Source organism: Bombina bombina, chromosome 2, assembly GCF_027579735.1.
Source record: "Bombina bombina isolate aBomBom1 chromosome 2, aBomBom1.pri, whole genome shotgun sequence".
NCBI classification, from domain to species: Eukaryota; Metazoa; Chordata; class Amphibia; order Anura; family Bombinatoridae; genus Bombina; species Bombina bombina.
Genome location: NC_069500.1, coordinates 911,587,011 through 911,603,613, shown reverse-complemented (window position 1 = coordinate 911,603,613; position 16,603 = coordinate 911,587,011). Strand labels below are relative to the sequence as shown.

At 35.3% G+C, this 16,603-nt stretch overlaps 1 protein-coding gene across 2 annotated transcripts in view; it reads left to right on the top strand.

Annotated features, from left to right (window-relative positions):
* Window positions 1–16,603, top strand: part of USO1 (USO1 vesicle transport factor) — a 219,247-nt gene that overhangs the window by 25,545 nt on the left and 177,099 nt on the right. For both annotated transcript variants that reach the window (XM_053703305.1, XM_053703306.1), the window contains exons 3-7: window positions 2,360–2,424; window positions 5,527–5,600; window positions 12,628–12,728; window positions 15,864–15,966; window positions 16,058–16,113. In XM_053703305.1, coding sequence (XP_053559280.1) covers window positions 2,360–2,424; window positions 5,527–5,600; window positions 12,628–12,728; window positions 15,864–15,966; window positions 16,058–16,113 — 399 coding nt within the window. The remainder of the gene's footprint in view (window positions 1–2,359; window positions 2,425–5,526; window positions 5,601–12,627; window positions 12,729–15,863; window positions 15,967–16,057; window positions 16,114–16,603) is intronic.

Sequence of the window (16,603 nt, the reverse complement as noted above, 5' to 3'; positions counted from 1 at the left end):
TGTCTGAACTTTCTGAGTTATCATTTTTTACCTGCACTCTACGTTTATTTTCTCTACATTCGACGTCTACTATGTACACCTTAGGATGATCTTTACTACATTAGACTACTGACCACGTTTTTTCACCTATCCATTGGATTTATTCACCTGTAAGGATTATTTTTATTTTTGAATATATTTTTTACTCGCCCACGCACCAAGTTTTTATCAATTTTTCATTTTTTCTTCAATTTTTCATTTTTTCACTTTTTTCACTTTACCACGGATGAAGTATTATTAATTTCCCCAAAGCACATTGAGTGCTACTATACCTATCGGTGTCTAGAAACGCACCATATGTTATATACTGACCCCTTGTTTTTATTATTTCATCTGCATTGTTTTTATTATTGTATCTGCATTATTTGTATTTTAGCTATTATCTCAAGCATGGATCCATGATTATTAACTGTGTTACAGTGGAATAATATATGTTTTTTATTTAGTTACATTAAAGTAGAATATTTTTGTATTGTGTGCTAAGTAGCATTTTTAAATTGAGATTCAAATTGAGTGTTAAAGTAACATTTTTCACTGGTTAACCAATTTTCTTAACTCCATCCTACCATTTCCCTTGCCTCCTCCTGGTAGGCGCCTGTGGGGTATATTCTTACTAGCAGCGTGCAGTGTTCTGACTCTTCAGGTGTTGCCACCAGGGCTTTCCCTATTTGAGTTGCTGCACAAGATTTATGTTTTTCTTTTTTCTTTTTTATATATTTGAATATTCTGTGCTGTTTTTAACGGTTTCTGGGATTCTCGTCTTCAGTTACCTTTTGGGGTGCGGATGCACTTTGTTTGGGAGAAGATTCTCTTCTCTTTTTCAATCTCTGGGTCTTGATCCCGTGGATTTTGAGCAAACTAGGCTTGGGCGTTACCTTCCTTGTTCTACGAGACCGGTTGGGTCTTGGTTGGCTTGGCCCTCTGGGTTTTTTTTCGCCCGGCATTCTTTGGGACTCGTTTGGGTCCTATTTATGGGTTTTGTTTGTGTCCTATTTAGAGTTCTCTAGAATCTTTCATGAATGTCTTCTCCGTGTCTTTTCTCCTTTTCTGAGAATACGGCTGTTTGATCCCTTTCTTTAGTAAGGGGTTTGTTGTTTGGAGACCGACTGCCGGTAGATGGTGTCTCTTGGAGGCTGTTGGCTCAGTTGAGTCTAGTTCCTGCGGTCTTAGCAAGGCTTATGGTCTGTCTGTGGATCTGTGTCCTTTGGGCTTTTTCCTTTTTCAAAATTTTTTTCTCGGCTTCGGATGAAGCTGGGGTTTCTTGAGTAGGATTTTTAGGCTTGGTGCCCTCAGAATGTTCCGCCTTTTGTACCCTCCCGTTTTAGCATTCAGTGTCCTCTATCCCTTTGGTAATTGTTTTCCCAAAAGTAATGAATGCAGCTGTGGACTCTTTCCGTTTATGAAGAAAAACATAAATGATGCTTTCCTGATAATATCCTTTTCTTCAGACGGAAAGAGTCCACAGCTCCCCGCCCGTAATTTTTCTGTTATTCTTGTTTTTCTGGCACCTTTTCACCCTATGCTTCTTCTACTGTTCCATGTTCCTCAGCAGAATGACTGGGGGATGGGGGGAAGTGGGAGAGGTATTTAAGCCTTTGGCTGGGGTGTCTTTCCTCCTCTTGGTAGCCAGGTTCTGAATTCTTAAAAGTAATGAATGCAGCTGTGGACGATTTCCGTCTGAAGAAAAGGAAATTATCAGGTAAGCATACTTTGTTTTTTGTTTCTTTCATGATTTAGATAGAGCAGGTAATTTTAAGCAAATTAGAAAGTTGCTTAAAATTGCATGCTCTATCTGAATCATTAAAGAAACAAAATGGGTTTAGTATCCCTTTAAAGCAGCCATTAAACCCAAAATGCTTTTATGTAGCATTTTCCATTCACAAATTGTTATTTATTTTCTTCTCAATCATATGCTAGGAACGTGTTGCAATAGGACTGTAAATGTATTTTTGAAGAAGCAAACAAGGATGCTGAGAGAGAACAACAGAGCTAAACAGTAGAAATAAGAAAATAACTTCTGTATTTCAGTAGTTTTCTGCAGCATTTTTTTTGTTTTACTGGAGAATTAAAAATTAGCTATGAGTAGATGTGTTATTTTTTTAACTGAAATGGTAAAGAATTAGAGCAATTTATTAATGACTAAACACTTCTTAAGCATCTAATGTATTAGACAACCATCCAAAGTTTTTTGTTTTTTTTCCCCCTCTGCTGATTTGCAAATCTGAACTTTAGAAATATTTTTTCTATACAAGAATTACATTTTTTTAATCCGATATTGTGTTTAAATTAATAAAAATAGTTTTAATTTTTGTTCCTGCAGAAATATCGTTTGGAGGTGGGCACTCAGGCCATGGACCATCTTTTGAATGTCTTACAAACTGATCGGTAAGCACAGCTTGTATTCTCAGGCCCTCACTGACTCAAGAGAACAGAGTGGGGGCTGAATATGCAGTGCGGGAGAAAAGACTAGCTCAGTGATTATTTAAAAAGGGGGAAAAAGTGACTAGGAATTGGGTACATTAAAGCATAAATATCTCATGTAGTATTTAGTAATATCTTAGCCATCTAAATACTTAATTTACTTTCCCCGGCATAAATTCATGGTAAGTACTGGTGGTGCCTTTTAATAGCATCGATTTTAATAAATCTATTCATGATATTTCTCTTCTAAAAGAGTTTTGCCCACAGGGATGATTACTATATTCACATTTTTAGCTTGTAAAGGGCCATTGCTCTAAAAATAAATTGCTGTACTTCAGTAGAACAGTTTATTTTTTAATGACCTGAACACCAAACTGTTTCTTAAAAAAATCCTTAAACCCTTTAACTGCTTTACCATCTCACACTGATGCTCTGAAGTAATTTTTGATGCTTAGACGGAGGGTTCAAAGGGCTATTGGAGCTCGGGGCATTTAACATTCACCTAGAAAACTAGAGACTGCCATTCTTGTTGCAGTCACTTACATGAGATCTTTCATTTCATAAAGGAATATTCACGGTTTCATTTAAGGATCATTAATGGTGGTATCAGGTTTATGCTATCTTTATGGGAGCTTTAAAGCTTCCAGCCCCCATAAAGTAAATACATGAGGTAGGTGGTTACCCTGTTTTATGATGTCAGCCACCACTGACAGGGGATCAGAATCCTCACTGGAAGCAAGAGACCCCTTTTCCAATGGTCTCATGCAATTTCTGTCTGGCTTATTATGTAGTTAGGGTGTTAGAAGAGTCTTCATTAATAAACAAAAAAAACTCCCTGGTGTCTGGGGATGCTGGTAATCACTATTATTATGATGATCATGTACATGTTAAAGGGACATGTGATTTCACCTTAAAATGTGGGTTTTGTGTCCTTTTTAAATGGCCATAATAGTCTAAAAATGACACGCTCTAATCCGTTAGAGCATGTCATTTTACGACTATCAACCCTGCTGTACTATGTGTTTTAACCCTTGCACAATGGCCACTCGGGACCAGCGGTGCACTGATCTGATCAGCAGTGTTAGTCTCCATGACTCAGATGTGTTACTAGGGCTGCTGATTGGATCATTTTTCAACTATTATTGCCCTTTAAGTAAGTTATGGGTGAAAGAAAGGCTCAATAATAGGCTGTTTATTTTTAAATAATTATTTCTTGGTGATCAGCATATCCCATGAATATCACCGGTGTTCTAAAGAGACATAGGAACCTTTATTTAATAGTTTACATTTCAAATGAAAGAAGAGCATGTGCCTTAAAGGGACTTAAACTTGAAAAAAGACAATGATTTAATACAATATGGCTTTCTTGCCCAAAGAAAAAGTGAGGTGATTGCTATGTGATGTCCTTCTGAATAAATCCTGTCAAATTAGGAGATTTTCACTGGCTGCAATATTTTAGAGATCATGCTTTAGTGAACTTAAAGGGCCACTAAACCCAAAATCTTTCCTTCATGATTCGGATAGAGAATACAAATTTAAACATTACAATTTACTTCTATTATTTATTTTGCTTCATTTTTTAGATATCCTTAGTTGTAGAAAAAGCAATGCACATGGGTGAGCCAATCACACGAGGCTTCTATGTGCAGCAACCAATCAGCAGCTACTGAGCATATCTAGTTATGCTTTCCAGCAAAGAATATCAAGAGAATAAAAAAAATTAGATAATAGAAGTAAATTAGAAAGATGTTTAAAATTGCATTCTCTTTCTAAATCATGAAAGAAAAAATTTGGGTTTCATGTCCCTTTAATGGTGGCTGATACGGGAAGAGGTCTATATCTGCAGGTATGAGAATGGCTTTTATTTATCTATTTATGTTTTATGTGTTTAGTGTCTAGTGGGGAGTACTAGAAAAGTTGTGCTGAAAATCCGAGTTAAAAATAAATGCTATTTTTAGAATCTATAAGTATACAGAAAAATGTCAGTTCTAAGAAGACAAGTGTGTGAGAAGACAGCACTGTAGCCATATAGTGAATAAGGAGACCATGCACAAGGTTTTCTGTTTTCCTAGCTACTGGAACAGAGCATCATTGATCAAATCTTATCTGTCAATCTCTAAGACTATGATCTGATTCTCTTTATCGGCTACAAAATCTGATCAGACATGCATTATTAATTAAAAGAATATATACCTAAAGTAACCATTTATCTTGTTCATGTCTTTCTTCATCTGTTCTTCGTTCCTATATTTTGTATCTTCAGGTTAAGGCTTCTTGGTGTCTGCTTCAGATATATCTCTCTTCTTACTATAGCAATGATCACTGTATGGGCTCTTATAATCCCGGTAGGAGAAGAAACACAAAGTTAGTCCATCTGACTCCTGAAAAATATGTGATATACTGTTTCCAAGACTATAAAATAAGCCATCCAGAATGCAAAATGAAAGTCCTCTGTGCTTCTCTGTGTCTAACAAAACTATAGAGCGTCATCTATGTTTATTTTTATTATTATTATTATTATTATAATTAAATAATTTAAACAGCTTTAAAGCAGAGCCATATGTAACAGAACTAAAATCCAGATGGATGTAAGATCACCTACATGGCAAGGGCCTCTGAAACTCTACTCTCTAGAAGAATTTCTTCTATGTCTTGAAATGCTGATTTAAACCCAATTTTTAAGATCAGAGTTATGTGCTGTAACAAACAAAGTGAGCACAAGTTTGGGTGGTCTTGTAGTAAACAAGGATGACGTATTGCATGCTTTATTGGCGTATATACATTTTTTACAATGGTGTTATATCACTGGGGTCAGTTGGACCATTTCATCAGCTGTCTTTAGCTGTTTGGATGCCTATGGCCATTATTGTAAGTGTTTGTAGACAGTGACATTCAGACTTCTTTACGTTATACAAACAGGAAGATAATTTGTTTAAGCGGACAAAGGCTGTAGCAAAAAAGTAGAGTAAAAAATCAAATATATATTCATAAATCACTATTATCATTCAACCCAATGTTCGTGTTGTTTAATGTGAGATTTATTAAGAATCATTCTTTTTCTTCCAGTTCCGATTCTGAAATTATTGGCTATGCCCTGGACACGCTGTACAACATTGTATCTAATGAAGCAGAGGAGACTGGTGAGTACCTTTTTGCTATGTTTCTACATATATCAAAATCAATTAAAGGTCCTTCACTGCTTTGTTTATATATTAACATTAAAATCATTGTATAACTACCAGAAAGCGCCTGTCTGCCATGCGTTCAAAAGGTCCAGTCCTTCAACCTTTTTTGAGTTTTTCTTTAGAGATGTGATACTACTGACACATATATCTTAGAATTTATTCACAATAAATGGGCCTTTGTTCTTTTATATACTAGCAGTTGTTTATATATATATATATATATATATATATATATATATATATATATATATATATATATATATATATATATATATATAGTGTGTGTGTGTATATATATATATATATATATATATATATATATATATATATATATATATATATATATATACATACACACACACACACACACACACACACACACACACACACACACACACACACACACACACACACACCTAGGGACAACTGAAAGTGTCAGTGTCAGCCCTTAAGGCTGATTTCACATTGATCATAGCCAAATCCCGGCATCATGCTATTAAAAGACATGGAGAATAAATGATTTATCCTAGCATGTCTTCTTGCAAACTGTGTTTAACTCTTGCAAAGGTAATAAACAAATTAGAGCTGTGAAATGCTTCTATTAAGAGCTACTACTATTTCAGTGATAGCTGCATATGTTCCTATGATCTTTGTAACTATGGTCAGATAACTGGAGCATAGAATAAGACAATGGATACAATTATAAGTATTATATATTCCACTGCTGACTGTCTGAGCAGGTATGGTGTGTAAATACATTTGCACGGCGCAATATGTATGTTTGCTACATGCTCAGCAAAAGCATTCACTGAAACATTGAGAGCTTTTGCTATAAGCATTTTTGCTAATATATATATGTATGTTACAAAAATGCTATAGAAAATTCAAATTCTGAGATTCAAGACCTGATTATTCATTTTTTAAAGTGCATCTGGCTATTTTAAAATAAACTCGCTACCAAAGAATACTGACCAATGTCTTTGATAGAATGCTCAAAAACCCTTATATAAAAAAATAATTCCATGTGGAATTGAAGCAACTTTGCAAAACAACTTTATGTGCCACTGTAAGTTTAAAGAACACATTTTCATCTTTATGTCAGCAATAGGTTCAAACTGATTTTAGGGAAATTCTCATTCCAATGTGGTTTTCTTACCTATGATCATCAGTATTTTTTTTTAATGTAATTTCTATTTAAGGGTTAAATTAATTTTTGAACATGTTAAAATGCATAGCATTCTATTTTTAAAGTTCCAGATTGTCAAAAAGCAATTTAAGATATAACATAATAACACTAAACTTCTGACTGCCCAAGTAATCCGCCTGATTTGTGTTCAAGTTATGTATTGAAGTTACTTGAAAAATCACATATTTTATTATAATGTATCAAAGGGACATTATAGTTGAAACACTACATGCTTAGAGCATATTATTTTTGCACTGCTCACCCTTGAACACTATGGGCTAGATTACAAATGGAACGGTATTTATCGCTCCCGCTCACGTGCTAACTTTGCTAGATGTAAGCAATAAGCCAAAGTTAGAATATCGCAACCGCGTTAATTTATTGCCTAGACTTAATCTGAGCAGAAAAACAAAAAAAACAAAAAACACACCCAGCAAGTCGGGCAAAAACAAATGTTTTTAACCAAGTGCTCTAACACGACATGAAATAATATTTCACATTCCAATGTTCTTTACATAGAAAAGTCTTATTTATTCATAAATAAATATTTCTATATATATTTAAAGGGACACTGAACCCAAATTTTTTCTTTTGTGATTCAGATAGAGCATGGAATTTTAAGCAACTTTCTTATTTACTCCTATTAGCAAATTCTCTTCATTCTTGTTGTATCTTTTTAGCTTTTAACTAAGACTACCTAGAGAACAAAGCAAATTTGATGATATAAGTAAATTGGAATGTTGTTTACAATTGCATGTCCTATCTGAATCATGAAAGTTTAATTTTGACTAGACTGTCTCTTTTAATAGTGGATGGTTTAAAAATAAAAAAAAAATGGGTTTGGCATTGACAATGAGCAAATATACTGTTCAGAAAATGTAGACGTATTTTGTTGCAAAGGAAATCTGCAGCTTCTTGCCCATCATTTTTGTTGCTGGTAATTAGGACCTGTTCAGAATGATTCTGTTAATTTACTTCTAATATAACAAAGCAGCAAATGCCTTACTAAGAGACTGTAGAAGGGTGAATGTGCTTGTTCTGTAGAACAATAAATAAGGGTAGGCTCAGTCCATCATTGATTATTATTTTAAATTTACTGCTTGACGAGTGCATTTAAATTTAAAAAAAGTAATTCTTTACCTGGCAGGAAAAAGGTGGCATGAACTTAAAGGGACAGTGAAGTCAAAATTAAACTTTCATGCTTCAGAGCCTGCCGTTTATAAAAAAAAGTTTCCAGTTTACTTTTATTATCACATTTGCTTCATTCTTTTGGTGTCCTTTGTTGAAAGGCATAGATAGGTAGGCTCTTACTGGGAGCTAGTTGCTGATTAGTGGCTGTACATATATGCCTCTTGTCATTGGCTTACCCAAGGTATTCATCTGGTTCCTTACTTGTTGCACTGTCGCTCCTTCACTAAAGGATACCAAGAGAGTAAAGCAAGCCTGAAAAGAGAAGTCAATTGGAAAGTTTAAAATTGTATCTATCTGAATCATGAAACAAATAAAATGGATTTCATGTCCTTTTTAAGAATTTTTACTTTGTGGGTAGTCTAATTGGTAGTTTTTTTTTTCCAGGGGGGTATTATTTGACATAATGTTGGAAAATATTGTTTGTATAAGAAGAAAAACAAATCAGAGTTCCTGCTTTGTCTTTGAATGTGTTTTGTTCCAGGTTTGTCCATGTGTGCTGTGTTCTATCCGTCTGTTCAGTTCAGTAGATCTGTTGCTTTATTAATCTAGCATGAATTCTGCAATTAAGACAAACCTGATTTCACTGTTGTAATTATTATTTCTGCACATTGCTTTCGTGTTTTGTGAACTTTTCTCTTCTCTTTTCTTTCATGTCTACCTTTGCAGCCGAATCTGAAGGTAAAAAAAATCAGCTCCTTTTTGTGCATGTTGTGCTTCTACTCCTGCTTGTTAATTCATTTTCAATTATTGTGATTATCTTTTATTACCTAATTACAAACCCATTTTTTTCTTGAAATATTATATGTAAGGAGGCACTGTGTTTTAAACAGTGGTCATAAATATATTTCCTAATGACTTTCCCTCTTATAGAACATAGTAATAGCTAATGGGAGGGTATATAGTCTTTAGGATTCCCCTTGCCAATTACTCTCCCCTATATGGTGTAGTATTGAGAAGACAGGGTCATGTCTGTTTCCAGATTATCCACATTATCTTTGGCTCCTTTAAAAGAGAGTTCTTCTTTTAAAGATCTTATGTGCATGGTATTAGACTGCAGCAACTATGTATAGACTAGTGTTTTCTGGGTCTTGTGTGGCTTGCCTATTGTGTATGTAGATTGATTCCGTTGAAGAGCTGGTTGATCATAAAAGCCTATAGTTTACCATGGTTGTACAGCTCCAGCACACTATAGTAACATGCTGTGCAATATAAAATGTGTTAAACAGCTGCTTTTTAACTTTTTTTTTTAATGTATTTATTTATACCCCCCCACACACACACACACAGATCAGTACCTCTTACATGCCCCCTGTACATATTCAACAATATATTCTTACTAGCTCCTAAATTTTAAACTAATTTGTCGACCCCATCTACAGTTTACATAGCTGTTGATTGGAGTTTACAAAGAAACATAGAATAAGGACCCAACAAGTTTGCCCAAAGTTTCCTAAAAGTATAAATTTCTCTGGTTTGTAGGATAACCTTATGCTTAGCCCAGACAGTCCCCCACAGTGTTTGTCGTTACCACCTCTAATGGAAATTTATTCCATGTATTACCCAACCCTTTCTGTAAAGAAGTACTTCTACAAAATACTCTTACGCTCTTGTACACAAGCTTTAATGGCAGACAAACAAGGGCACGGTGTATACACGCCCGAAGGTTTCTTGTTCTTGTATCTATGCCATCGGGACATGAACAAGGTACTAGTCTCTGAGTTTAAAAAAAAAAAGACACCCCCCCACACTTTTTAAAAATGATTTACGGTATTTACCCTATATTTTAAAATGTGTTAAACTAGCTCACTATTAGCCTTTTACTTTCATTCAAAGGGACCCTAATTCAAAAATGACATGCTGTGATTTGTTAGAGCATGTAATTTAGCACTACAGACCCTGCAAGTGTATGTGTTTTACCCCCGCAAAGGGGTTGAACTTGTAGTTAAAGTACAGCTTGTCAACTGCAAACAACTGTTGGTCCCGAGCAAACAAACCCACTGAGCAAATCAGCAGAGGCACTTGCACAGCTGGGGCAGCTTTCGAGAACACACCATGCATCAGAAATTGTACATGTGCAGTCGCTATTTGTTTGTATAAATAAATGCGGACTATGGCCTTGTGCCGCAGTCTTTGGCAGTCTATTTTTTTTTTATCCAATATTAAAGGGACTTATTACTTATACATTTGTTCTGTTCTGTGTAAAGGCCACATTATCTAAAGCCCTCTGCTTAGGATGATGATCTAAGAAGTCTCATTAGTACAGCAAGGTCCCTTGACAGATATTTTTTTTACCTTGAGAGACCGTGCAGTTTTTTTGTAGGACACCAATATTGAAATATAAGGTCTAAAAAAGTTTTTGTGTGACTTCTCTCCATGATGCCAAGTTTTTGATCATCGGGCCAGAAAACCCCCCAGAATGTCTCATAATGTATTACAGAGCTTTGTCGGTGGGAGTTGTCTACGTTGTTAGCAAGTGAGCAGTAATGACATAATCATGCCCTTCCTGTTTGTTCCACCTTAAATTTAAATAGCATTTGCTTTATCCTTTTGTGTGTGTATGTGTATTTGTGTGTATATGTATGTATGTATGCATGTGATTGTGTGTGTGTGTGTGTATGTATATGTGTATATATATATATATATATATATATATACACACAAACAGGGAGTGCAGAATTATTAGGCAAGTTGTATTTTTGAGGATTAATTTTATTATTGAACAACAACCATGATCTCAATGAACCCAAAAAACTCATTAATATCAAAGCTGAATATTTTTGGAAGTAGTTTTTAGTTTGTTTTTAGTTTTAGCTATTTTAGGGGGATATCTGTGTGTGCAGGTGACTATTACTGTGCATAATTATTAGGCAACTTAACAAAAAACAAATATATACCCATTTCAATTATTTATTTTTACCAGTGAAACCAATATAACATCTCAACATTCACAAATATACATTTCTGACATTCAAAAACAAAAACAAATCAGTGACCAATATAGCCACCTTTCTTTGCAAGGACACTCAAAAGCCTGCCATCCATGGATTCTGTCAGTGTTTTGATCTGTTCCCTATCAACATTGCGTGCAGCAGCAACCACAGCCTCCCAGACACTGTTCAGAGAGGTGTACTGTTTTCCCTCCTTGTAAATCTCACATTTGATGATGGACCACAGGTTCTCAATGGGGTTCAGATCAGGTGAACAAGGAGGCCATGTCATTAGATTTTCTTCTTTTATACCCTTTCTTGCCAGCCACGCTGTGGAGTACTTGGACGCGTGTGATGGAGCATTGTCCTGCATGAAAATCATGTTTTTCTTGAAGGATGCAGACTTCTTCCTGTACCACTGCTTGAAGAAGGTGTCTTCCAGAAACTGGCAGTAGGACTGGGAGTTGAGCTTGACTCCATCCTCAACCCGAAAAGGCCCCACAAGCTCATCTTTGATGATACCAGCCCAAACCAGTACTCCACCTCCACCTTGCTGGCTTCTGAGTCGGACTGGAGCTCTCTGCCCTTTACCAATCCAGCCACGGGCCCATCCATCTGGCCCATCAAGACTCACTCTCATTTCATCAGTCCATAAAACCTTAGAAAAATCAGTCTTGAGATATTTCTTGGCCCAGTCTTGACGCTTCAGCTTGTGTGTCTTGTTCAGTGGTGGTCGTCTTTCAGCCTTTCTTACCTTGGCCATGTCTCTGAGTATTGCACACCTTGTGCTTTTGGGCACTCCAGTGATGTTGCAGCTCTGAAATATGGCCAAACTGGTGGCATCTTGGCAGCTGCACGCTTGACTTTTCTCAGTTCATGGGCAGTTATTTTGCGCCTTGGTTTTTCCACACGCTTCTTGCGACCCTGTTGACTATTTTGAATGAAACGCTTGATTGTTCGATGATCACGCTTCAGAAGCTTTGCAATTTTAAGAGTGCTGCATCCCTCTGCAAGATATCTCACTATTTTGGACTTTTCTGAGCCTGTCAAGTCCTTCTTTTGACCCATTTTGCCAAAGGAAAGGAAGTTGCCTAATAATTATGCACACCTGATATAGGGTGTTGATGTCATTAGACCACAGCCGTTCTCATTACAGAGATGCACATCACCTAATATGCTTAATTGGTAGTAGGCTTTCGAGCCTATACAGCTTGGAGTAAGACAACATGCATAAAGAGGATGATGTGGTCAAAATACTAATTTGCCTAATAATTCTGCACTCCCTGTGTGTGTGTGTATGTATGTATGTATGTATGTATGTGTATATATATATATATATATATATATATATATATATTTTTTTTTTTTTTAAATGTATGTGTGTTTTAGCTGCTGCTAAAAAAGCCATGTGAATATTCCAATCTGTAAGCTATGTCACCACAACATACTCATGTTGTGTTTTTGTTTTTTTTTTGTTTTTGCAGACAGTGGTTCTTTAGACCATTTTTATTCTGCTCACTCTGAAGAATTGATTTGACCTAGTCAGCAAATGCATTAGCGCTATTGTGTAAAAGACATCTCGGCGTAGGGCTTTGTCTGATCACATCTATAAAATAGTATACACAGTAACCTTTATTATACACATTTTATTCTAACGTTAACTCAAATATTGTTGCAGAAGAGAATCAGCAAGTTCAGACAGATGATTTGGGTGTTCAGTTTACTGAAATGTTCATTAAACAGCAAGAAAATGTCACACTTCTGCTGTCCATATTGGAGGTGAGTGTTTTTGTATTTTAAAGTATTTTGAAGCAGGGTGGATTTAATTTAATCAAATCAATTTAAGTTGTGATTCAAATCACTAGTCAATAATCACGGTTTTCTAGATAAAGGTTTAATTTTTATGGGAAAATAGAAATTTATGAGGCGATGATGGAACTCTGGATCCTTCCTATTTCTCATTAGACAGAGTATGCCCCCAATGCTTGCCACCCTTCCCTATACCTTCATTCACCTTCTCCCATTTGTCCTCCCTCTCCTTCCCACCTCCCCTTTTTTTTTTCTCCTCCCCCCCTCCTCTTTCCTGGTACTTCTTTTCTACTTATTTCTCTCTCTTAATTGTGCATATATAGTTGCCATAAAGAAAAGACACCAAGAACAAATCACACATCCAACATATAGGCTTTCTTGTAAGTTTCGCCTAGACGAGTATTAAAAGATGTTGGTGGCAGGAAACTCATTGATGGTTGAGGTTCTCATGTTGGGTCTCCTTGCTTGCTTGATTTATGTTATTATGTTGTTTGTATATTGTTATCTACTGAAAGAAAAAGTTAAAACTGAGCTTCGGAATATTGGAAAAAAGAGGTTAAAAAAGAAAGGACTTTCTAATTAAACTCCACTCTTGGGACCAAGAGGACATTCATCATATTGGATAACATATCAGTCCATGTTAACTGGCATCTATGAAAGTCTAGCGAGTAGAGCTGTAACAACTAATCGTCATAATCGATTAGTCAGTTTGCAATTAGTTGGTCTGTGCACAACCCAGCTGCTTCACTCCACTGAGCTCCTGCACATGGTATTGTGTTTTATGGTTATGTCCTAAAGGACGTCTACAGATGTTTACTTTTCACTTTTTCAGAACAGTATAAGTTTACAACTACCCCTGGCTTATGTGCAACCCAGATATAATAGTCATCATTTGGATTGTTAATATTAAATCAGGTGATTGGAACTATGTTTGCATTATATAGTGCCAAGCTTGTTGTTTACACCTAGCCCTAGATTTATGGGAGTTATTTAAATTGACGTGCACTATTATCTGTTTGCACCATTCTTAGCGGATTGCTTGCTATTGCTGATTATATGTACTGTATAAATAAAATGTGTAAGGCTTTGTCCTGTTAAAGGGATACTAAACCCAATTTTTTTATTTCATGATTCAGATAGAGCATGAGATTTTAAGCACCTTTCTAATTTACTCCTATTATCAATGTTTCTTTGTTCTCATGCTATCTTGATTTGAAAAAGCAATACTGTAAGCTTTAGAGCCAGACCATTTTTTGTTCAGCACATGGGTAGCACTTGCTGATTTGTGGCTAAATGTAGCAAACCAATCAGAAGCTCTACCAAGGTGCTGAACTAAAAAATGGGCCGGCTCCTAACCTTTTATTACTGCTTTTTCAAATCAAGATAACATGAGAACAAAGAAAAATTGATAATAGGAGTAAATTAGAAAGTTGCTTAAAAATGCATGCTCTATCTGAATCATGAAAGAAAAAATGAGGGGTTAGTATCCCTTTAATGATATATAGTCTTTAGCACTTTTGATTTTGTTTTTTTATTGTTTTTTTTTATATTTTTAATCAATGTACCAGATTCATCCTTTATAAGTATATATCTGTTCTTTTTAGAGCGGACTTGATATTTTCCCCTAACCTTATAGCTGGTTATTTACCATTGTATATAGATATTCAAGATATGTTTTATGTTGGAATGAAGTCAAGGGTTACTTTATTGAGAGGCCCCTTGCCAAGCTGGAAGTTCTACCTCTTTTCAAACAGTTTTTGTTTTGCTTAATTATAAAACTTGCTCTGCTGCTTAAAAATTGGACAAACAGTTGTGTTAATGTAAAGTTTTAGTCTGAAGTTTATATTTGTAACACTCAGTATGTGGATTCTATTTAAAATATAGGAAACAATTATTCACTCTTTTTTTTATCTGATTAGTCGATTAATCAAAAAAATAATCGTCCAATTAATCGATTCTGAAAATAATCGTTAGTTGCAGCCTTACTAGCAAGACTTGTACCATGTTGAATATGTATGATCTCATGATGTTTACTTATATATTTTAAGCTCAGTAAAAATCTTTAATAAAATAAAAACCCATTTTTTTCTTTCATGATTCAGTTAGAGCAGTGGTATGAAACTCAAATTATCTGGGGGCCACTGATCAAGTGTTCTTCTCCCATGGGGGCCGCTTGAACTGAGTAAGTGCTCCGAAACTGGATATATTAGGAAATGGAAGAGACCTTTATCCAAGAAGCAGTGAATAGTGGGAGTTGTAGCCCACAATAGACATACACATTTGTATATTTATCTTGTGAGTACCAAGTGAAATGATCGTCTTGGAACTGTATAGCAACGTAAAAAGTGACCTTTACCAAACGCAGTTTGTGCTAGGAGTCTACACTAGTTGCTTTGTCTTTATATTTGTCTTGTGAGTGCTCAAAGTAATGGTTTACCTATTTAACAAGGGAGGGCCAGATGAAACTATCTTGAGGGCCGCATTTGGCCCAGGGTCTGTACTTTGAGACCACTGAGTTAGAGCATGCAATTTTAAGCAACTTTCTAATTTACTCCTACTATCAATTTTCTTGCTATCTTTATTTAAAAAGCAGCTTATGAGCCAGCCCATTTTAGATTTAACACCCTGGATAGCGCTTGCTTATTTGTGGCTAGATTTAGCAAACCAATAAGCAAGCATAACCCGGGTGCTTAACTAAAAATGGGCCGGCTCTTAAGATTAAATTCCTCCTTTTTTAAATAAAGATAGCAAGAAAACTAAGAAACATTTAAAATAGGAGTAAATTAGAAAGTTGCTTAAAATTGAATGCTCTATTTGAATCATGAAAGAAAAAAATAGGTTTTGTGTTCCTTTAAAGATATAAATAATATATATTAGATCTAGATATGTAAGAATTTATCATATCATCAGATCATGTCTCCTGTTTTATCATGACTATCTGATATATGTTTAAACATTCTACATATATACACCCTATTTGTTCTTATTTTTTTTCTTTTCTGTAGATTGCATTGTATGTTACATGTTTTGTGTATGATTACTTGAAATAATTAATGTTTTGCTTTTACATGTTCTTGAGATCCTTTGTGTGCTGTTTGCTTGCAGGAGTTTGATTTTCATGTGCGCTGGCCTGCGGTGAAACTGCTGACAACACTTTTAAAACAACAGGGACCTCAAGTACAGCAAATTGTCTTAGTTAGCCCCATGGGTAAGTACTATCTCTCTATGAATTGTCATTTTATGCACAGTAACAAATTGCCATAAATATCTTTGAATTAACACATGGCTTTCTTCTTTAGGTGTTTCAAGGCTGATGGATTTACTGGATGATTCTAGAGAAGTGATACGCAATGATGTAAGAAATTGTTTCAGCATTTGGGAAGGAGGCAACATTTGCACATTTTCCCTGGTCTAGCTTATACATGTCCTGTATAATGGTTAAAGGGACAGTGTATTCAAAATTACACTTTCATGATTCAGATAGGGCATGCGATTTTAAACAACTTGCCAATTGACTTTAGTCATCAAATTTGCTTTATTTTCTTGGTATTCTTTGTTTAAAGCTAATTTTAGGTAGGCACAAATGCTAATTTCTAAGATGTTGAAGGCCGCCTCTTATCTCGCTGTGTTTTGACATTTTTTTTAAAAGCTTTACTGCACTAGTTCATGTGTGCCATATAGATAATATTGTGCTCACTCTCGTGGAGTTATTTATGAGTCAGCACTGCTTGGCTTAAATGCAAGTCTGTCAGAATTGAAATAAGGGGACAGTCTTTAGAGGCTTAGATACAAGGTAATCACAGAGGTAAATAGTGTATTAATATAACAGTATAGGTTATGCAAAG